General features: G+C 47.1%; 2 protein-coding genes and 1 long non-coding RNA gene across 7 annotated transcripts in view; 2 read left to right on the top strand and 1 right to left on the bottom strand.

Moving 5' to 3' along the window:
• Window positions 1–3,500, top strand: part of ASAP1 (ArfGAP with SH3 domain, ankyrin repeat and PH domain 1) — a 142,112-nt gene extending 138,612 nt beyond the window's left edge. For all 4 annotated transcript variants that reach the window (XM_081204431.1, XM_081204428.1, XM_081204429.1 and 1 more), the window contains one exon: window positions 1,325–3,500. In XM_081204431.1, coding sequence (XP_081060557.1) covers window positions 1,325–1,399 — 75 coding nt within the window. In that variant the 3' untranslated portion in view covers window positions 1,400–3,500. The remainder of the gene's footprint in view (window positions 1–1,324) is intronic.
• The window catches only part of LOC308593205, a 751,641-nt gene that overhangs the window by 644,036 nt on the left and 84,376 nt on the right, over window positions 1–23,229 (bottom strand). The gene's annotated exons all lie outside the window — the stretch shown is intronic.
• Window positions 13,691–23,229, top strand: part of CYRIB (CYFIP related Rac1 interactor B) — a 63,978-nt gene continuing 54,439 nt past the window's right edge. The window contains exon 1 of the mRNA XM_081205038.1: window positions 13,691–13,837. The gene's annotated coding sequence lies outside the window, so the exon portion shown is untranslated. The remainder of the gene's footprint in view (window positions 13,838–23,229) is intronic.

Genomic DNA, 23,229 nt, shown 5'->3' with positions numbered 1-23,229 from the left:
AATCCAGTTCCATTAAGTGGTTACAGGTCTGTGAAAAGCAAAATGACACCAAGATCATATGGTTTCCAACATTAAATTAAATTAATCCTCCACCACACAACTCAGGCATTGCCTAACACTTCTTTTAATGGTACGGCAATATAGTTTTAGCATGCATTGTGTTACTAATTGCGTTTTAAACCTTGCTTATAACTGCTAGTCTTTTTTATGTAATTAAAGTATCAAGTGCAGTTCCGTTAAAGAAGAGTGTGCATTTTGCCACAGATTTAAGTGGGGAATGGACTGAACCCAAGTGATCTGATCCTATACAGGCTGCATAAGTCAGAAAGTGGGTTCGGTTCAGGTACAAGATTCCTTGCAGCAGAGCAGCTGCATAGGTCATGGTGTTATCCTACTAGCAGGGGGGTAGTCAACATGGTGCCCTCCTGATCTTGTTGGACTGCAGCTCCCATCAGTCCCCAGCAGAGTGACCAATGGCCATGGATAATGGAAGTTGTGGTTAAACAACATATGGAGGGCACTAGGTTGGCTACCCCCATCTCACTGAAGCAGACCATTGCATCAGAGCAGCGGTTGATGACTGCGAGAACAAAAGAGGCCTTGCACAGAAAAAAAGATATTAACCCTATCCCTATCTTAACAGCTAGGAGCCCACTGTGTGCTTGCAGACCTGCACATTTAGGCCAAACTAAAAAGACAACAACCAATTTCATCATCCACTGGTGCTTTTGGGTGTGCATTCCTAGCATGGCATGTCTGCTTGGCCAACTGGGTTTTGAAACTCATCAGATGGCTGTAAAGCCCTGCTCAAAAACCTTTAGTGAGGGAGGTTGTTGTTTAGTCGTGTCCGACTCTTCGTGACTCCATGGACCAGAGCACGCCAGGCACTCCTGTCTTCCACTGCCTCCCGCAGTTTGGTCAAACTCATGCTGCTAGCTTTGAGAACACTGTCCAACCATCTCATCCTCTGTCGTCCCTTCTCCTTGTGCCCTCCATCTTTCCCAACATCAGGGTCTTTTCCAGGGAAGTGAGGGAGGACCCCCCCCCCCCAAAAAAACACACACCAATGTAACCGCATAACTGTTACCCACATAAGGATCATGGCTGAAATATTTGGTGTTTCCCAGATTTCAGGTATCTATTAATTAGACTTTCTTCCATATAAAAGTGGCCAAGTTCAGAGTGAGGATATCGAAGCATAAAACTACCGACTATCAAGCACATAATACACATTATTGCTCCATGTGGGATAGCAAATGCAGAGGTTTGAGGGCGGGGGGCCGATGTCTTCTGAGCCAACATTGTTTCTTCTTCTTCTCTGCAGATTGGCCACATTGAAGGCAAGCCAGAGAGAAAAGGGGTCTTCCCAGTATCCTTCGTCCATATTTTGTCAGACTGAGTCGAATCGGAAACTTGAGCATTGCACATCCTTCCTGCAAGACGGGCTTTTAGCACGAAGCAAACAGCTGCTCCCTCCCTGTAATTCTGTGCACAACTGTGGATATATATGTATATATAACTGCTGTTACAGAACAAGAACTCATTTACGGCTCACCCAGCAAGGTGACTTATACTTGTATTGTACATAACGGTGTTACTCTGCCTTTGCCAGTATTACGGTAGCCTTGGGACCTGGCATGCCTTATTGGGTTTGCTCAAGCCATCCTTGGCATCAAGCACTTACATCTCTTTGTCTGTGTGTATGAACTACCAGCTCCCTAAATGTGGTTGGTCTCATCCGGTCCTGTTTAACTACAGAAATTACCATCTCTAATAAATCAGTATTCCTAAAATAGATAACTAGCAGAGAGTTAGATTCAGTTTTCGAAATGAACTGCTTTGGCTCATTTACATCCCTGTTTACAGCTACCAATGTACACACTTTACAGCTTGCGAAATCTACTTCCTTGGTATTGTCAAAGAAAGTGTTCAATGTACACATCAAACAAAAGAAATATTCACTGATGCTACAGATTAACCAGTAGTCTTTTGTGGTGTGTTTGTGTGAACAGGCATTTTATGTTTGTATTATGTCGTTGGTGTTTCTCCCTCTGATATTTACCTCACCTAACACCATCTGAAAGTCTTCAGTTAAAATTGCTCGTGTCTAATGAAGGAACACTTATGGGACTTTTGGCTGGAGGTTTCTTTTCACGGCACCAGGGTCTTTAAAAGAAAAGCAGCCCATCCCCATCTGCTTACTAGCATATTCTACTCCCTACAACCTCTGTTTATGCAGAAACATTACAAGTGTCTGTCAGCTTTTTCAGGTTTTCACGCAGTGCACTCCTGTTACAATCTGGTTGCCACACAGACTTGAAAGATGAGTTTACTTGAGCACTAGTGTGTGCTAACTAATTGGCTCATTTAGAAGACACCTTTGCTGTTGGGGGATTTGAGCCTTCGACCCACTGGAGCTATTAAGTCGTAATGCTCTCTTAGTTCTGTCGCCTGGAGAAATAATAATTAAAAAACAAAACCCTGCCATCAAAACGAGAGAAAGATGACCTTTCATGCAAATTATCACCTGTTAAATAATGACACCAGGCTGTAACATCTGGGATTAAATTTGCTTTTGTGGAATCCTAATTATGGCTCGAGGTTGAACTTTCAGAATCTGCCAACAATCCTGAAACCACTGAGCTGAACTTAGGAAGGATATGTTTTGATCTGACACTCCATTACTTGCATCTAAAACGCCTTCTTTATTCTGATCAATGTATTAAGGATATATGCTCATTTTGGATATGGTGTTTCATTTATTTATTTGTTGATCTTTGTTATAATATGCAAAGCAGAATGTTCTTGTTTTGCTTATGATTCACGGAACGTTTTACAGTGTGGCTCCATGTGGTTTCCGGGGTTCGCCTGGCTTAAAGCAGGGCTAGCTAACCTGTGTCTGCCCCGATGTTGCTAGGCTACAGTCATCCCTGATCACTGGCTATGCTGGCTGGACCCAATTCGAACTGGAGATAGACAAATCTGCAAAGCCACTAATTAGCCACCCCGGCTTTAAACAACTGCTTTTGCAACAGCCCAATTTTCTTTTTCCTTCACAGCAGATTCTCGTGACTCCCTGTCAAAAGGTTTCCATTTCACGAAAAGCACAAGTTCACATTAATCACTCCGAGGCTTTCGCTTTTGATGTTTTACAAACCTGTAGTCAGTGAATATTTATTTTTATTTAAATGGTTAACATACAGAACATAATCAACTTAAGAAATCTTGCATGAAGAAGAGCAAAATATTTATCAGCTATTATTGGAAAGTGGTTTTTAAACTATTGCTTCATCTGTGTCATGACACATTCTGTTAAAAAAGATATAAGCTTTCAAGTGAGTGACTGAGCCTACTGGCATCGACTCTGCAGTGTTACCGATTTCAGTGTTTTCTCAGACTCATGCTGTTTATATGAAAGCCAGAACAAAAAATGACTTTGCATTCCATATTGCTCATCAATGCAGTGTGCTTCAGATGCATTAAAGAACAAAACTGATCTACCTTTTTTGTCAAGTATATTTTAAAATGATCTCGAAATCCACTGGTTGAAAGAGAGAGAGAGAGAAAGTGCAACCCATATAAAGGAGATCCAGATGTGTAAAATGATGTAGAGTCAAAATGTCTATTATTTTGTATGCTTTATTGAAGTAGTATAATAATGAATTTTTTAAAAAATAAAATGAGTTCCATCAGGAACAAGAGTTGACTATTCTGGGTGATTTGAGAGTCCATAGGAGAATTAAAATACCATGTATGATATATAGGTTGGGTTTTAAGTACAATATTGTATTTAAACTCAGAGCCACTATCTGCAATTTTGTACATGACATATTTGGGAAGTCTTGTTTGTTTTGGGTTTTTTTTCCCCTGGGGAGAGGGAAGTATGTTCTGCGAATGGTGTGTTATTTTACTGTTGAACAGCAATTGCTATTTATTTTTTTATGACATAGTGCATCAACATGTATAGAAAGCAGATCTGGTTAGAGCCACTAGTTGGAAACTGAAGTCTCATTTGAATGTTACAATCATAATACATCAGTACACTTGTCTCCTCACGTGTTTAATGTGACAGTTTGAGTACTGTATGTGTTAATTTCTACTTTTTTAATATTTAAAATTGCTTTGAAATAAATGTATTCAGTTGATCCCAGGCATCTGAATGTCCTTTTATCAACTGGAGTCTGCTATAGGAGGAAAAAGTAGATCTCATTCACATACAATTATAGAGCATGTGTTTTTTCTGATGCTCACGTTAGTTTCTATTCAGTAAAGAGATAAGAGCACCAGAAAAACATATACATTCATTCTGGTGTTAATACAGATTTGCGCACAGATTTTTTGGGGGTGGGGGTGGGATCTGGATGCACTGAAATGCTTCTCTTTTGGTCTCTTACTACATTGTTTGCAGGTAAAGGTAAAAGGACCCCTGACCATTAGGTCCGGTCGTGACCGACTCTGGGGTTGCGGCGCTCATCTCACTTAAATGGCCGAGGGAGCCGGCGTACATGTGGCCAGCATGACTAAGCTGCTTCTGGCGATCCAGAGCAGCGCACGGAAACACCATTTACCTTACCTATTTATCTACTTGCACTTTGATGTGCTTTCGAACTGCTAGGTTGGCAGGAGCAGGGACCGAGCAACGCGGGGATTCAAACAGCCGACCTTCTGATCAGCAAGCCCTAGGTTCTGTGTTTTAACCCACAGCGCCACCCGCGTCCCAGGTAGTTTATAGTAAACTGTCTCTCTTCTGGTCCTAATATGCAGCTCCCAAGTGTTAAATGCTAAGACTTCGTTGCTAGTACAAAAAGCGTTGCTTTTCAATAGCACCTTTAACTTTTCCACCTGTGTGCACATGCCATGAGGTAACGAATTGGGGGTGGATAGATCTGTGGTCACCTTCATTAGTCCTTTTATTTCCACTCTGTTTAACCCTCATTTTTAAAAGATTTCTGTGCAACTACAGCTGTTACGCTTTAAGGTTGAGCAGCTGCCAGATTTGTGTACATATTGCCTTTATTGTACAAGCTGCCCAACTCTTAAACAGAGGCAGGCTACTTTGGTGGGAGAGGCCCAAGGGCCGCAGAGTCCCTTCAGGAAGTCGCAGAGAGCCACATCCCAAAGATAATGGGCAGGACTAAAGCAAAATATGGGGAGGGACACACACAAGTTCTCTCATGTATTTACATACTCATTCACTAATCCAATCATTTTCCATGGCAGGGTAGGGGTCCTGTACAGAAAAAGCTCACCTGTGAACATGCTATAGCTCTGGCATATCGGGCCTGCCCCTCAATTATCTAATCCTACCTCAGGTTCCCTTATTACATTTAAAGAATAGATGGTAACCTCGCCCCATTAGTTTCTTGGCTAGGTAAAGGTAAAGGGACCCCTGACCATTAGGTCCAGTTGTGACCGACTCTGGGGTTGCACGCTCATCTCACTCTATATGCCGAGGGAGCCGGCGTTTGTCTGCAGACAGCTTCCAGTTCATGTGGCCAGCATGACTAAGCCACTTCTGGCAAACCAGAGCAGCACACGGAAACGCTGTTTACCTTCCCGCTGGAGCGGTACCTATTTATCTACTTGCACTTTGATGTGCTTTCGAACTGCTAGGTTGGCAGGAGCAGGGACCGAACAATGGGAGCTCACCCCATCACAGGGATTCGAACCGCCAACCTTCTGATCGGCAAGTCCTAGGCTCCGTGGTTTAACCCACAGCGCCACCCGTGTCCCAGTTTCTTGGCTAGGCGTACACCAAATGTCTGGATTTCTGGTACCTTTTATACCAAGCAGGGTTGCTATTTCGGGACGCATCCTTGGAAGTGTCTTTTAAAGTGAGCAGCTTAAAGCAGTGATGACAGGATAAACATTGCCTACTTTTCAGGTGCATTTTTGCATCTGCTTATTTTCATAGGCTAAGGGTTTTGTTGATTTGCTACATCCTACATTTGGCCTGGAAATCATCCCAGACATTTTCTTAGGAAACATAGCTATTAACCTTGCAGAATTGCAGTTTCATGTAGAATAATGTGTTTGCTGATGTTTTAAGCAAAAGAAAGGCATCCTATATGCTTCCTCTTGAGTACCATTCAACCTCAGTGATGTCAGAGAACCAAAGGAGCAGGCATTGCACCGAATTCTTAGATTCAGACAACAAAAATAGCAGATATTAAGTGCTTTGTTACACAGATTGCAGTTTTTCAAAGAAAAGTTTTACAGGACTCTGGTTTTTAGTTTGCACTGTTTGTTCACTGCCTTATGTCCTCATGGGCTAGATTTTCAGTAAAGCCAGGGAAACCATAGCATTTTCACTAAAACCACCGGGTTGCAGCATGGACAGGAATCTCTGTGATGACTGCTCTCCATGTGCCAAGAGCTTGTAAACACACAAAGCCATTTTTAACTGCTCCTATGGTTTGCACACTCACAGCTCCTTGACTCTGCAATTCTACACTGAGTTGGATTTGTGCGCATGCGCAACCCACCACCACTTCTGGATCTCGTGCATCTTGGATCTCAAACCTTTAGGGTCCCTGCTCTGTTTCTCTCCTGCCTCCCTCAGGTTCTCTAGCCCAGTGTTTCCCAACCGGTGTTCCGCGGCACACTAGTGTGCCGCGAGACGTTGCCTGGTGTGCCGTGGGAGGGAGGCGGGCGAGTCGGGCGGCGAGAGGCGGGGCGGCGGCGGCGAGGAGAGGCCGCCCAGCGTGGGGCTCTCGCCGTCTGCCTGCCTGGCTGCCTGCGTGGCGCTGACGTCACGGGGCTGTAACGTGCCCCACATAGGCACGCTTAGACCCTGGCTAGGAAGCGCCTTTGCCCTTGCCTTTTGCTCTCCTTACTTCCAGAAAGCTGGGCTGGTCGCCCACTCCTCTCGGCGGCGGGAAGTGGTGCCGCTGGGAGCTCCGGGAGGCGGCGGAGGGGGCGCCGTGGGCCGGGAAGCCCCTCTCCGCCGGGGCCGGCAGGCGGCTGCCGCTGCTGCTGCAGGTGCTGTACAGCCTGGTGCTGGCGATGCCTTCGGAGCCGCCGCCTCCGCTGCTGCGCGGGAACTCCTTGAGCGAGCGGCTCAGCTGCTTGCCTTTGCTGCGGAAAACCTCGCGCTTGTAGGTGCCGCTGGCTTGCGGCGTCGGCGCCGCACTCTTGGGCAGCGGCTGCAGCGTGCGCTCCGTCCTGCCGGGCTCGTTGGTGAAGTGGACGGGCCTCAGGAAGCAGATGTCGATGCTGGACTCGGACAAGGCCGGCGAGCACGCTTCGAAGGCGGGCAGGTTCCGCAGCGGCTCCACCTCCTCGTAAGGGTCGCCCCGGTACTCGAAGCCCTCGTAGTCCGGCGCGAAGCCGGAGCTGTCCTGCAGGAGGTCCGCCACCGAGGCCCGCCGACGGGGCCGCTCGCGGTTGCCGTCGGGGCCCGTCGAAGGAGGCGCGCTGCTGCCGCCGTACTCCAGGTCCGGGAGGGCGTGCAGGGAGGTGGCCAGAGCTTTCAGGTCGTGCTCGCTGAGCTGAGAGGGCGCCAGGTCGTGCTCGGGCCGCCGCCCGTCCGTTTCCCACTCGCAAGGGGAAGCGCCTTGCAGGCCGTCGAGGCCTTGCTGGGGGCTCGCTTTCATGTGGGACCTCGAGTGCCTTGGAAGGGAGACCAATCAGTGTCGGATTTAGGTATAAGCTAAACAAGCTATAGCTTACCATTACCTTCTATGCTGTTACTATTTTTTTATTTTTTTTTTACATAGGTAAAAAGTGACCTTTCCCCATCTGGCATGGTGGTGTGCCTCGAGATTTTTTTCATGAAACAAGTGTGCCTTTGCCCAAAAAAGGTTGGGAAACACTGCTCTAGCCTACCACCTTGTCGAGAATGAAGCTCTCTTCCTGGTCTATCCATTGGCTCTGTTACACCATGCCACTGCTGCCATGTTGCAGCCAGGATCTTGCTCAAAAAGACGTGGGCGTCCTGCATGCGTGACCTGCTGCATTTGACTGTAAGGAAAGTCTGCCTTGTTGACCAACACAATGAAATCCCTTCTTTAGAATTGGGTACTGGCTGTACCCTTTCATGGGAGACCGCAGCCTCAGATTCTCCAGCAACACTTGAAAGCCACAGACCTACTATGATGTACCAGCAAGTTTCAAGGACACAAAGGTGGGTGTGGCCTCCCTTTTTGGGCTTCCAATGTCCATCAGTCCCAGCCCTCATGGCCAATGGAGGAGGTCTAGTCCAGCAACATCTGGAAGACTGCAGGATAGCCAATCCTGCATTAAGAACCAGTCATCTAAATAAAATCTTGCTCCCTGCCTTTCTTGTTCTAAAAAAGATTGTGTACCCACCAACCTTGGGCAGCAATAATGAAGTAAGTTCCAACAGAAGAGTTAAAGTTACAAGCTGGTAACACACACTGGCTAAGGAGATCCTTTGCTGTCTTCCTTCCTTGAGGAGGAGACATAATAATAATTTATTAACGATGGGGGTGGAGACGCTCCTTCAGGTATATAGGACCAAGGCCGTTTAGGGCTTTAGAGGTCAGCACCAACACTGAATTGGGCTCGGAAACGTACTGGGAGCCAATGCAGAGCTCTCAGGACCGGTGTTATGTGTTCCTGGCGGCCACTCCCAGTCACCAGTCTAGCTGCCACATTCTGGATTAATTGCAGTTTCCGGGTCACCTTCAAAGGTAGCCCCACGTAGAGCGCATTGCAGTAGTCCAAGCGGGAGATAACCAGGGCATGCACCACTCCGGCGAGACAGTCTGCGGGCAGGTAGGGTCTTAGCCTGTGCACGAGGTGGAGCTGGTAGACAGCCACCCTGGACACAGAATTACGGTAACCTGCGCCTCCATGGACAGCTGTGAGTCCAAAATGACTCCCAGGCTGCGCACCTGGGCCCACTAGGCTGTCTCACCTAGACACCTCCTAATATGTCCTGCCTTATCTAGTTGCTCAATTTATATCCCTCCCCCTCCCCAAAGGAGCCCAGCGGGGTCTTAAACCCATTAAGCCTATTTACAGCAGAGGAAGCTCTCTAGCCACCAGTTGTGAAGTAAGATTCAGCTGCAGCTTTTGCAAGTTAGCCACAACCCTTGACATCATTGCGCTTTCATCTTACGTGACTCTCAATGGCAAGCAACCCTTGCAAAGGAAGTGCCGTTTCTCAGTTCTGCTTCCTCACTACACCCTGCCAGATGGAAAACAAGTCAGTGCTACAACTTGCTAGGGGTTACATCCCATTTGTGTGTGTGTTTTCAGTCAATCTAGGGTTTCCCAAACCTGAGTTTCAAGCTGCTTTCGGACTACAACTCCCATCACCCCTAGCTAGAAGGATGATGGGAATTGTAGTCCAAAAACTGCTGGAAACCCAAGCTTGACTTAATCAGAGCTACTCAGGCTTTAACTGCTCCATGTCAAGTAGAAATTGGTTAAGATTGTATTGGCCCGGGGCAGGGGGGGGGAGGGATGATGATAAGAAAAAGCTTCACGTGGTGTCTTTCAACTTTTGACAGCTGTGAAAGGCATCCTAAGCTGTAGGAAAGGGCAGCTCTATCCTGCTCGTCTTCAAGGCAGCAAGATCCTGGCCCATAGCCAGTGCCAGATTTATGTATAAGCTAAACAAGCTATAGCCTAGGGCCCCACTCTCTTGGGGGCCCCATAAAAAATTAAAGAAAAAAAATGATGTACATTTCCAAAATATAAGATAAAAAACTAATAAAATAAAACCTACATACAACAACAGTGTTTTGTGTTGTGTAGGCTCCTATGATGTAAGTAATGGGCCCCGCCTGCTAGCCTGCTCCCTAAAATATCACTGGTTTGCTCATTTCTATATACAGTGGTATCTCAGGTTAAGTACTTAATTCGTTCCGGAGGTCTGTTCTTAAACTGTAACTGTTCTTAACCTGAAGCACCACTTTAGCCAATGGGGCCTCCCGCTGCTGCCTGCCGCCGGAACACAATTTCTGTTCTCATCCTGAAGCAAAGTTCTTAACCCGAAGCACTATTTCTGGGTTAGTGGAGTCTGTATCCTGAAGTGTCTGTAACCTGAAGCATATGTAACCCAAGGTACCACTGTACAGGGTGCCTACATTCTGTATGTGCAAATTTGGTCTATAAGTTACCATATAGCATATATTCAACACAAAAAACAGTGACAATTTGTTGTTGACAAAGGACAGCTGGACATATAAAGGGCCCCATTACCTTCAGTAGCTTAGGGCCTCATCAAACCTAAATCTGGCCCTGCCCATGGCTATGGACCTCAGTATGACGCCACACACCCTTTGAAACTCCCTCCTGTTACATATCAGACACGTGGCATCTCTACTAGTCTTCTCCACACAGAGCATCCTGAGAAGCTGCCTTATACCAAGTCAGTCCGTTGGCCCACCTAGCTCATTGGCCCTCCAGATGTTGCTCAACTACAACTCCTCATCATCCCCAGTGCATTGGCCATGCTTGATGGGGCTGATGGGATATGTAGTTGAGCCCATATGGAGGGCCACACCTGGCCCAAACTGACTCTCAGTGGCTCTCCAAGGTACTTGGATTTCTCTGGGCCTGGGATCAAGCTGTAGGCTGGGCTTCTGTCTCTGACCTGCCAGCAATAAACGGAGCCTAGGTCAAACGATGGTTGTCCAGTATTGCAGTCAAGCAACTTTAGGTAAAGGGACCCCTGACCATTAGGTCCAGTTGTGACCGACTCTGGGGTTGCGGCGCTCATCTTGCTTTATTGGCCGAGGGAGCCGGCGTACAGCTTTCGGGTCATGTGGCCAGCATGACTAAGCCGCTTCTGGCGAACCAGAGCAGCGCACGGAAACACCATTTACCTTCCCGCCAGAGCGGTACCTATTTATCTACTTGCACTGGCATGCTTTCGAACTGCTAGGTTAGCAGGAGCTGGTACCGAGCAATGGGAGCTCACTCCGTCACGGGGATTCAAACCGCCAACCTTCTGATCGGCAAGCCCTAGGCTCTGTGGTTTAACCCACAGCGCCACCCGCATCCCCTAGCAACTTTAGACTTAGGTCTAAATTACCCCAAATGCTAATGTACATTATTTCACATCAAAATGTGACAAGGCAGTCCTGGTAAGCTGTGGGGAGATGCCTGCACACTCTGCTGAGCGGAGCCCTGGACTTCCCCCATCTCTGGCAGCAGCAAGGGACCTGAATCACCTTCTTAAGTCAAAGATGCTCGTCCTGGGCACTTTTATTCTGGAGACAAAGCACCATTCTTGACATCTGTCTGTCTCGAGGGACAATGGAGTGCACCTGTGGGGGTGAAGTCATTGGAAGGGACCTCCACAGGGCCAAGCCTGAGCAGGGTGTGTGGACGTCCCGGGCCACACAGTCGACAACACACACACACCCCATCTCGGCCTCGCTGATGTGCACTAATAACGGAACGATATGTGGACAGCCTAGGCCATGGGTAGGCAAACTAAGGCCTGGGGGCCGGATCCCACCTAATCACCTTCGAAATCCGGCCCGCGGACGGTCCGGGAATATGCGTGTTTCTACATGAGTATAATAATAATAATAATAATAATAATAATAATTATTATTATTATTATTATTATTATTATTATTATTATTATTATTATTTATTATTTATACCCTGCCCATCTGGCTGGGCTTCCCCAGCCACTCTGGGCAGCTTCCAACAAAATATTAAAATACAGTAATCCATCAAACATTAAAAGCTTTCTTAAACAGGGCTGCCTTCAGATGGCTTCTAAAAGTCTGGTAGTTGTTTTTCTCTTTGACATCTGGTGGGAGGGCGTTCCACAGGGCGGGCGCCACCACTGAGAAGGCCCTCTGCCTGGTTCCCTGTAACTTGGCTTCTCGCAGCGAGGGAACCGCCAGAAGGCCCTCGGCGCTGGACCTCAGTGTCCAGGCAGAATGATGGGGGTGGAGATGCTCCTTCAGGGGTGTGTGCTTTTATTTAAAATGCATCTCTGGGTTATTGGTGGGGCATAGGAATTCATTCCTTTTCCCCCTTCAAAATATAGTCTGGACCCCCACAAGGTCTGAGGGACAGTGGACCTGCCTCCTGCTGAAAAAGTTTGCTGGCCCCTGGCCTAGTGTAAATCCACCCCCAATTCACTGCTATTGCATCAGTGTCTGAAAGTTGGTGGGCATGACTACCTCTGGTGGAAAGGAATCCCATAGTTTAGATATCAAATCTCGTAGGGGCCTCTAGGTGCTTCTCCTCCAGAAAGCGGCCAGGTTCAAAGCATAGGTGTCTGTAGACACCTGGCAAATGTTGCAAGTTTTTCTGTGTGTGTGGTTTGGGAGCTGCACGGTCAGGAGAAAAACAATGCTGTCCAGGGTTGTAAAGACTGCGGAGAGAATAATTGGGCGCACTCTTCCCACCTTGGATCAAATCTATGCTTCCAGGTGCCATAAGAAAGATGCAGAGATAGCGCAGGAATGATCTCTTTCAGCTTATGCCTTCTGAAAGAAGGTACAGGGTTATAAAGACTAGGACTAGCCCCCTGAGAAAGAGTTTCTATCCAAATGTGATTTTGGTTTTAAACGCAGTGTAAGGAGTCTCTATAGGAGTATATTGTATTTAATTATGGGGTATCAGAATTTTTAGGGGCTTAACCAGGCTGGGATAGCTGGGATAGCAGGCTTGTTGGTTTTTGAATGTCTGATGTAGATTTTTTCTATTTCGTTGTTCTGTATGGGACAATGACAATAAAGATTATCATATCATATCGTATCATTTCTCAGATGAAAATAGGGACATTCTATTCTACATCAGGAAGCTGCTCCTGCGTTTGGTCTCGCTGCACACACATATGTCAAATACACATATACGTCAGTCACTTTGAGCCAATTGCAACCTTTGCACAGAACCCTCGCAGGGTTGTTGCAAAGAAAAAATGTGCAAGGAAAGGGATCCTGTACCTTCCACAGGTAAATGGAACAAAATAAAATTACAGCTGTAAGCTCCACTTACAATAAAGGAATAAACGCTCCTAAGAAATGGCTGGCTGCTGAAGTATTTAAAGAGTTTAAAGAGGATTTGTGACCTTTTCCTTGAGAATTATAAGGGCTTCCTTTATTTGCTGCAGGTATTTTATTTTCAGTATACACACACACACACACACACACACACACACACACACAACTTTTAATTGTTCTCCGAGAAAAATAGAAAACCGGACATCTCGGGGGTCAAATCAGAAACCGGGATGGCTTCTGTAACTCAGGTCTTTCCCTGGGATATCGGGATGCTCGGAGCGCATGAGGGGCTGTCAATGGCTACTACTAGCCACGACGGCTTATGTTTATGTTCACAGTTGTTGGCTTCTGAAAACCAACTCCTGGAAACATCAGGAGGGGGAGAGGAGAGCTCTTGTGGTCGAATCCTGCTCGAAGGTTTCCCACAGGTATCTGGATGGCCCCTGTGACGGATGCCCCTGGCCTGATCCTGCAGGGCTGTTTTTACGCAGATCCTTTTTCCAAACGCATGGCACAAAGCTAGGGAAAGCTTTGCTCGCGCTCTGCCGACTGTGTGTCCAAAATCAACCTTTACTCCCAGGTAGATGCTTTCAGGATCGGGGCACGGATCGAGCATCTCGGAGTTAAACAGGGCTCCCTCCTCCTCCTCCTCCCCCCTGACGGGTCCCTTCCTTTTATAGCTATCTTTTTTGTCTCCCGCACGCAGCTTGCCGCCTCCTCTTCCTTGCAAACCTGTAGCAGTGACGTTGAGACTGACCAACCCGGAAGCTCCGTTGCCTTTTGCAAAAGAGGCTGCAGAAATCTGGTTCCTTCTCCTGGCCGCCACCCGTTGCAATTCGGCGGATCGCTTTTGCACCCACCCCGCTCCCTCGGATCCGCGCGCGGCGGAAACGGTGAGTGTGACCTGGTTATTCATATTATTCTTATTCTTGCATTATCATTTATTTGGCATTGCATTGCGTTGATTTGCAACACCGTCGCGCCTTCCCATCGCTTGATCGCCCCTCTCCCCGTCTTTTAAGTCATTCAAACCGGTTTCAGCGCAAAGCAAAGGCGGTCGAGCATCACCGTGGGGAAGGGATCGAGGGATCGGGTGGGGAGCAGCGGAGCGTTGCGGCTTCCAGGCTGCCTCATTTATAAGGGGGAAGCAAAATGGGGAATGGGGGAGCCGCCTCTTCCAATGAATGGGGGGTGACAAAGCAACGCAGCTCCCCCCCCCCCTATTGGCATGGCCTTTCTCAGGCCCCGATCCCCACGCTGATGTGCGGTCGTCGGGGCCCGATCCTCCGCGTGCGGATTCCTCGGCAGGAAGTGTCCCTCAGTGGGTGCTCTTTACTCCCGCGGAAGCCTGCGTGGGGTAGTGGCCTCGATCCTTGGCGTTGTGTGAAGGGGGTGGAAACTGCATGCATGCTTTTGTGCGGCCCGATCCTCTGCCTGGTGACTCCGGGAGGATGCATTTATATTGCTAGGGAAGCGAGCGCAGGGTTGCAGCCTCGCTCCTTGCGTACGTGCGACCCGATCCTCCGCGGTGTGGCTCAATGGGGGGTTGACACCGTGGGTGCAACTCCTGACAGCGTAGATCTACTCGGAAGTAAGCCCTGTTGACTTCAGTGGGGCTTACTTCCAGGTAAGGGGGGTTCGGATTGCATCCTTCCTTGCCTTGCAGGGTGCAGAATTCGATCGGTTTGCATAGGTAGCCTTTTCTTGATTACCTCCTAGCAGGGGCAGAATAGAGGAAGAGCAAAATATTATGGCTGTTTCTTCTTCTTCCTCCTCTTTTGACGCTGGTGGAGGCGGGGAGAGGGAAGTTGAGCTCGGTGTTGGAGCATCTGCTTGGCTGCTAGAAGGCCCCCAGATGCGGTCCTTGGTATCTCCAGGTGAGGCTCCTACCTGAAACTCCGGAGAGCTGCTGCCAACCCGTGTAGACAAGATTGAGCTGGATGGATCAATGGCCTGCTCAGTATTGTAGGGGGACGATAGCTAAATGGCAAGGCACCTGCACTGCATGCAGAAGGACCAGGGTTCAATTCAAGGCATCCTCAGGTGAGCTTCTTACCTGAAACTCTGGAGAGCTGCTGCCAATCCGTGTAGGCAATATTGAACTGGATGGATCAAGGGCCTGCTCAGTATTGTAGGGGGATGATAGCTAAATGGCAAGGCACCTGCACTGCATGCAGAAGGACCAGGGTTCAATCCAAGGCATCTCCAGGTGAGGCTCCTACCTGAAACTCTGGAGAGCTGCTGCCAACCCGTGTAGGCAATATTGAACTGGATGGATCAATGGCCTGCTCAGTATTGTAGGGGGACGATAGCTAAATGGCAGGGCATCTGCACTGCATGCAGAAGGACCAGGGTCCAATCCAAGGTATCTCCAGAAGGGGAACTCTGTGGAGAGCCACTGCCAGCCTGTGTAGGCAATACTGGGGTACGTGAACCTAGTGATCTGACTCTGTATAAGATAACCCCCTTAGGCCAGTTTCAAATGTGGCTCAGAAGATGCAAACTGTCCCAGATTTGTAGGAGGATGTAACTGCAGCTGCTTTTTCCGTCCCTTTGTGGTGTATTGGTTAGAGCGTTGGGCTAGGACCCAGGAGAGGAGGGTTCGAATCCCCACTCAGCCACGAAGCTCGCTGGGTGGCCTTGGGCGACTCACCATCTCTCTGTCCAAGCTACCTCGCAAGGTTGTTGTGAGGATGGAAATGGAGAGGAGAACTGTGTATAGCACCTTAAGCTCCTTCAAAGATAAAGGCAATTAAGTAAATTATTCAATGCATTCATCCTGGGATCTTCATTTTAGAAGACATCTGAAGGCAGCTCTGTACAGTATAGGGAAGTTTTTAATGTTTAATTTTGTTTTTGTATATGCTGGAAACTGCCCAGAGTGGCTGAGGCAACCCAGTCAGATGGGCGGAGGCTAATAATAATAATAATAATAATAATAATAGAAAAGGGAAATAATTTATTTGAATTATTATCAGTTTGTATTGAACTGCACTAACTGCTCATTTAAATTTTTGGCATTATGGTTTGATTACATTAATGGAAATGTTTGAGTTCCTAAATGCAAAATGGCTTTGTTGTTACAGTGGTACCTTGGTTCTCAAAAGTATCTACAATACAGTCTTATTTATTTTATAGTACAGTGGTACCTCGGGTTAAATACTTAATTCGTTCCAGAAGTCCGTACTTAACCTGAAACTGTTCTTAACCTGAAGCACCACTTTTGCTAATGGGGCCCCCTCCTGCTGCTGCGCCGCCAGAGCACGATTTCTGTTCTCATCGTGAAGCAAAGTTCTTAACCTGAAGCACTATTTCTGGGTTAGCGGAGTCTTTAACCTGAAGCATATGTAACCTGAAGCATATGTAACCCGAGGTATCACTGTACAGTGTATTGATTATTGCTTTCATTTTATGGATCAATGGCCTCGTTAGATAGTAAAATTCATGTTAGATTGCTGTTTTAGGGGTTGCTTTTAAAAGTCTGGAACGGATTAATCCATTTTGCATTACTTTCTATGGGAAACGCTTTGGTTTTGGAACAGACTTCCAGAACGGATTAAGTTTGAGAACTAAGGTACCACTGTATAGTCAGCTGCTCAGTGTGGAGCTCACTTTTGTCGGGAAAGCGCCATACAAAGATTAGATCAATTCTTTTAATGGGACTTTAGACCCCACACAGTTATCCCTACAATCACTGAATTGCAGAGTTCGAAGGGACCACCGGGGTTATCAAGTCTACCCCCCTGCAATCTTTCCCAACACGGGGCTCGAACTCTCAACCCTGAGATTAAGAATCTCATGCCCTCCTAGTAGCTGGCATTGCTCAGGAACTCCCAAGGAGCCAAAAGTTCCGAGCGCTTTTGAAATCAGCCGTGAAAACTGTTGGAAGCTTGAAAAATGGTACCAAAAAAGAGACAGAGACCTGCTCCTCGATTTCACGTGAACAATCTCTTAAGTGCTGTTCGTATGTACAGTGAACAAACAACTTTCCAAAGCACAAAGCAGTTTATGCGTACAGTGGTACCTTGGTACTCAAATGCCTTGGCTCTCAAACACCGAAAACCCGGAAGTAAGTGTTTCGGTTTCCAAATGTTTTTTGGAAGCTGAATGTCCGCTGTGGCTGTCGGCTATTGTTTCCGGGGTACCTGCACCAATTGGAAGCTGTGCTTTGGTTTTCGAACATTTCGGAAGTCAAACGGACTTCTGGAACGGATTAAGTTTGGCGCTTTTGTTTTTGCTATTTATTTTGCATTTTTGTTTTTGAGGCTTTTTCGGTTCATTTGTTTTTGTGACTGTGTGGAACCCAGTTCAGCTACTGATTGATTGATTGATTGTGTGACTGTGGCAATGGATCAGAGGCCGCCCCCCCCCAAACAATAACTATCATAAGTGCAAATAAGAAAAAATAATAATTTTAATCATCTACAATACTGTCTTATTTATTTTACAGTACAGTACATTGATTATTGCTTTCATTTTAGTGGTCTCGTTAGATAGTAAAATTCATGTTAAATTGCCATTTTAGGTGTTGTTTTTAAAAGTCTGGAACGGATTAATCCGTTTTGCATTACTTTCCATGGGAAAGCGCACCTTGGTTTTGGAACGCTTTGGTTTTGGAATGGACTTCCGGAAAAGATTAAGTTTGAAAACCAAGGTACCACTGTACTGGATGTTGTAGGGCTTTCAATGTGTGTGTGTCTAAAGGAGGAAAGCAACCATCACAAATGGTTGTAGTTTGTGGTGTAGTAGCTTGGGTGTAGCTTTCTGATGGTTTTGAATCACATGGTTTTCATTAGGGTTATGTCCCTTTACCTTTACTTCTCAAAAATTAGAGCATAAAAATTTTTAAGCAGAAGTTGGATGGCCATCAGTCATGGATGCTTTTGTGTTTGTGAGGCTGACATGTTTGCAATAGTTGAACAGCCTTGGCCAGAAATTCCACAGGCCCTTTGCACTTCCTTCCTGCCGTAAAGACATGATGAGTGTCCCTGGAAAACAACAACTGGGGAACGCAAATCAGCATTTCCACGTTGCAAGGCAAACGGAACTTCAAAGTTGTTGTGATATCCACTAGGGATGGCATCTAACTTGAGTTCTGATTTAGAATACAAACACACCAGAAATGCGTTCAGGACTAAGAAGTGCTGAGCACATGGGAGTTAAGCCACTGGGGAGACAGAACTGGCCAGCCACCACCCATCCCCCTAAATGGATATGATTCAGACTGCAGAAAACTATTACAGTACAGAATGTGCCCACAGTAGCATGGCTCCAGCATGACTCAGGGAAGTGATGGAGCCTTGGGATGGGCACTGGAAAGGAGATCTGGTTGAGATCTTGCCTTGGGACCATGGAAAGTGAACTGCTTTGCCTTGAAACACTTTGGGTGTGACCCACTTCAGCTGGGATCTGATGCCTAACTCTTGGAAAAACTGAGGCTTCTTTAGCATTGGGGATCCCACCCCCGGTTGTCAGAAATGGGCAAAAATGGGGTGAAATTAGCCACCCCTTCTGGGAAGCCTGCCAAATGTCAGACAAGTAGGTTCAGGGGCTTCTGTGCTTGGTGCCTGTAAAACTTGCTGCTTCTTCTTCCTTGTTGTTGTTTAGTAGTTTAGTCGTGTCCGACTCTTCGTGACCCCATGGACCAGAGCACGCCAGGCACTCCTGTCTTCCACTGCCTTCCGCAGTTTGGTCAAACTCATGCTGGTAGCTTTGAGAACACTGTCCAACCATCGCGTCCTCTGTCGTCCCCTTCTCCTTGTGCCCTCCATCTTTCCCAGCATCAGGGTCTTTTCCAGGGAGTCTTCTCATGAGGTGGCCAAAGTATTGGAGCCTCAGCTTCAGGATCTGTCCTTCCAGTGAGCACTCAGGGCTGATTTCCTTCAGAATGGATAGGTTTGATCTTCTTGCAGTCCATGGGACTCTCAAGAGTCTCCTCCAGCACCATAATTCAAAAGCATCAATTCTTCAGCAATCAGCCTTCTTTATGGTCCAGCTCTCACTTCCATACATCACTACTGGGAAACTTTTCTCATTTCTTTGCAGAAGTGGATGAAATTTGCAGGCAACCACTTTTGCCTTTTCGTTGATAGTCAATAGGGCCAAATGAAGAGTTAGATTTCCTGGGGTGAGATGAGGCTTTGGGTCTGAGTTGAAGCAGGATGAGCCTAATGGGATGAACTGAGATCTGTGCTGCATTTTAATTTTGATGTGACAGCTTATAGCCAAGTCACTAGTCCTCATCCTCCCTTCACGTCCAGTGTGATATGAGAATAACAGTGTGGTCCAGTTTGAAGGGAACATCAAATAACGTGGGGGACACACACATCCAAATGTGTCCATCCATTTGCACAACAGGACTTTCCCCTTTTCCCACCCCCTTGCATGCCTCCACTCCTGAGCAGATTTGGGAAACTTCAGGAAGTGAGGGGAAATCCTAGTCTTGCAATGTTGGGTTTTTATGCAAACTTTAGAAAGTGCTTTTCAAATTTAAAAGCCCCATAGAAACCAGGAGCGCTAGCTAACAGTTGTTCCTCTTTTTATAGGTGGAAGCCCGAAAATAATTATGTGGCTGCCCTGGGGATTTTAATCTAAATCTGCCGGGTCTTCCATAATAGCTGGTTATGTGCTACACTATTCATGATACACAACACCCCAGGTTATATCAGCTACTAAACTTCGTTAAGCTGTGTGGAGTTGTTTCACAGTGGCTGTAGGGTTTGCAGCCCAAACACTGATCCCCCTCTCTCTTTTTAATGTGTTTCTGGTTGTAATTATCCATGTGTTAGCATCCACCACATGCTAGGCTACTTATCGTAGGTTGAGCTGGTTAGATTACATTTGGACAAAAGCAGATTATCGCCTTATGTCACAGCAGATGCCAGGCTCCAAGACTTCCCAGTCTTCCCTGTTTGCATTTCCAGATTCCTACATCTGTTGCCGAGATCCAACAGCCTCGGTTCTCTGTTAAACATGGGTCAGGCTGGCCTGTAAGTGGACATGGACTTGGGCTTTAGAGCAGGGTTAGAAACTCAGATATATAAGCTAATCGCCAAAGGAACACCCCTAACCCTCATGGAATCCTAGAGTTGGAAGGGACCCAAGGGTCATCTAGCAATATAACCTGCACTGCAGTCGCCACAACGGGAATACAGTCATACCTCGGGTTAAAGTCACTTCAGGTTGAGCGTTTTCAGGTTGCGCTCCGCGGCCACCCGGAAGTAATGGAACGGGTTACTTCTGAGTTTCGCCACTTGCCAGTGGCGTAGCGTGGGTTGTCAGCACCCGGGGCAAGGCAAGTAATTTGCGCCCCCTAACCCATGGATTTGCGCCCCCTAACCCATGGATTTGCGCCCCCTAACCCTAACCCCCAGATGTTGTGCCCGGTGCGGCCGGGCCCCCCTGCACCCCCCACGCTACGCCACTGCCACTTGCGCATGCGCAGACGCTCAGAATGATGTCACACGCAGAAGCGGCAAATCATGATGTGGGAACCATGTGTGAAAACAGTAAAGATCTAAGGATCCCCAGGTATTCATCTTCCACAACTTTGATGCTCGCCCTTTTTGGTAACCTGTCTTTAGGTTCCCATGTTGCTGCATCAAAATAGTCTCCCCATCAGACTGAAACTCTTGAGAAGCCTCTCATGGCTTTTGCGCCAACCATTTTCAAGGTGGTCAACACCATTGCAGTAAGTTCCCTTTGTGGTGTGGTGTGTAGCATAGCAAGAATTCAGCTTCATTTCCCCTCTCTTGGGTGTAGTTTTCTGATGGTTGTGTCATAAAACCAGAAGTGGAATATTGACAGTTTGGACATCAGTTATTCCTTCCTCTTGGGCCTTTCCACTTTATCCTTACAACAGCCCTGTGGTGTAGGGCAGTGTTAAAAATTACCCATGTGCCAGGCACATTTTGCAACTGGCGCAGGTCCATCAGATGTCAAGGGAATAAACAACTATCTGACTTTTAGAAGACACCTGGAGGCATGTCTAGGGAAGTTTTTAAATGTTTGATGTTTTATTGTGTTTTTCATATTCTGTTGGGAGCCACCCAGAGTGGCTGGGGAAACCCAGCCAGATGGGCGGGGTATAAATAATAACAACAACAACAACATGAGATCTCTGGATGCCAGATGGCAACTGGAGAAAGCAAAATGTCCCTTAGAGAATGATCTGCAATACTTTCCTTGAAGCTTGAATTTGTTTTATTCTGGATGCTTTTATCTGATGTTTTAATGTGTTGCCAACCGCTTTGAGGGTTGTTCTTTAAAATATAAATCGGCACAGAAATGAAATTAATAATAATGACAACAGCAGCAAGCTTCAGTGAGGAAAAAATGGCGACAATTGTGGCGACAATAAACTAGGTTTAAAGTGCCATTTGGCGATTATATTATATCAATCAAGATCCTTTATTAGGCATAGCAAACAACACATTATCAAACAGACACCGTATACAAACTGTGCAAAATATGAACTCAACATAACAAGGTTTGTCCCAGTCATATCTTTGACTCCAGAGAAAATCAGTTTGGATTATATCTGAGTTTCTAACACTGGACTGTAAGGTCAGCCGGTGAGTTTCACGGCCAAGTGAGCTAGGTTAAGAGCTTTGAGAATTTAAAGGAGAAAAGTCTAGGGACACATATATATTGACCCATTCCGACATTCATAACGTGAGAATATTTTTTACAGCGGTGAGCAAGGCAGCCAGGTAGGGTAAGTGAAGACAAGCAACAACAATGAGCTATAACGTCGTTCACCACTCCTGCTCAGGCTGCTCAGAAAATGCATTTTGGTTCCTGAAATTCATTCCAATTGTGCGGACGAAGTAGAATGGATAGAATTCCACACGATGGGGCATTAGTGCGTGGAAAGAATCCAGATCCAAGCATGTACCTCCAGATGGTGCTGATGCGTCACTCATCTCGTTTTATTGGCCGAGGGAGCCGGCGTACAGCTTCCGGGTCATGTGGACAGCATGACTAAGCCGCTTCTGGCGGACCAGAGCCTTGCACGGAAACGCTGTTTACGTTCCCGGCAGAGTGGTACCTATTTATCTACTTGCACTTTGACGTGCTTTTGAACTGCTAGGTTGGCAGGAGCAGGGACCGAGCAACGGGAGCTCACCCGTTGCAGGGATTCGAACCGCCAACCTTCTAACTGGCAAGTCCTTGTTGTTGTTTAGTCGTTTAGTCGTGTCCGACTCTTCGTGACCCCATGGACCAGAGCACGCCTGGCACTCCTGTCTTCCACTGCCTCCTGCAGTTTGATCATGTTTGTAGCTTTGAGAACACTGTCCAACCATCTTGTCCTCTGTCGTCATCTTCTCCTTGTGCCCTCAATCTTTCCCAACATCAGGGTCTTTTCCAGGGAGTCTTCTCTTCTCATGAGGTGGCCAAAGTATTGGAGCCTCAGCTTCAGGATCTGTCCTTCCAGTGAGCACTCAGGGCTGATTTCCTTCAGAATGGATAGGTTTGATCTTCTTGCAGTCCATGGGACTCTCAAGAGTCTCCTCCAGCACCATAATTCAAAAGCATCAATTCTTTGGCAATCAGCCTTCTTTATGGTCCAGCTCTCACTTCCATACATCACTACTGAGAAAACCATGGCTTTAACTATACGGACCTTTGTTGGCAAAGGTCCTTTGTCCTAGGCCTGGCTAATTTCAAACACTGCCTAGGAGGCAATGGAAGCTGTGCTGGTGCCTGCAGATAGCAGGTGTTGGCAACCCCTGTGCTAAAGAGCAGGAGCCATTGGGGAACAGGCAAGCCCGAGTTACGAGTTTCTGACGCAACAGGTGCAATGTTTATGCAGTTAGGTACTTGTGCGAATGTAAACCAGGTAAATATAGCAACAGCATTGCATTTTCCCACCCCATGCAAATAGCTGCAGGGGGGGGGGCACCTGGATCAAGACTCTGGCAGCACTGGCAGAGGAAGAGGAGTGTGGGGGGAGTGCACTGCCCTAGCAGTGCGATCCCAGCAGAGTGCCATAGCAGCGGCCCCCTCCTCCATGCTGAGCGCCCCGCCCCCAGGACGCACACCAGCCCCACCCCCGCCTGCTCTCCGCCCCCCCAGTGCCGGAGCATGAAACTTCACCACTGTCTTGCACATCTGAAGTAGTAGTAGTAATAATAATAATAATAATAATAATAATAATAATAGTAATAATAAATTATTATTTATACCCCGCCCATCTGGCTGGGTTTCCCCAGCCACTCTGGGTGGCTTCCAACAAAACACTAAAATACAATAACCTATTAAACATTAAAAGCTTCCCTAAACA

Source organism: Podarcis bocagei (assembly GCF_964188305.1).
Source record: "Podarcis bocagei genome assembly, chromosome: 8".
NCBI lineage: Eukaryota > Metazoa > Chordata > Lepidosauria > Squamata > Lacertidae > Podarcis > Podarcis bocagei.
The sequence above is the reverse complement of the archived record's forward strand: the minus strand, read 5'-3'. Positions and strand labels throughout refer to the sequence as shown.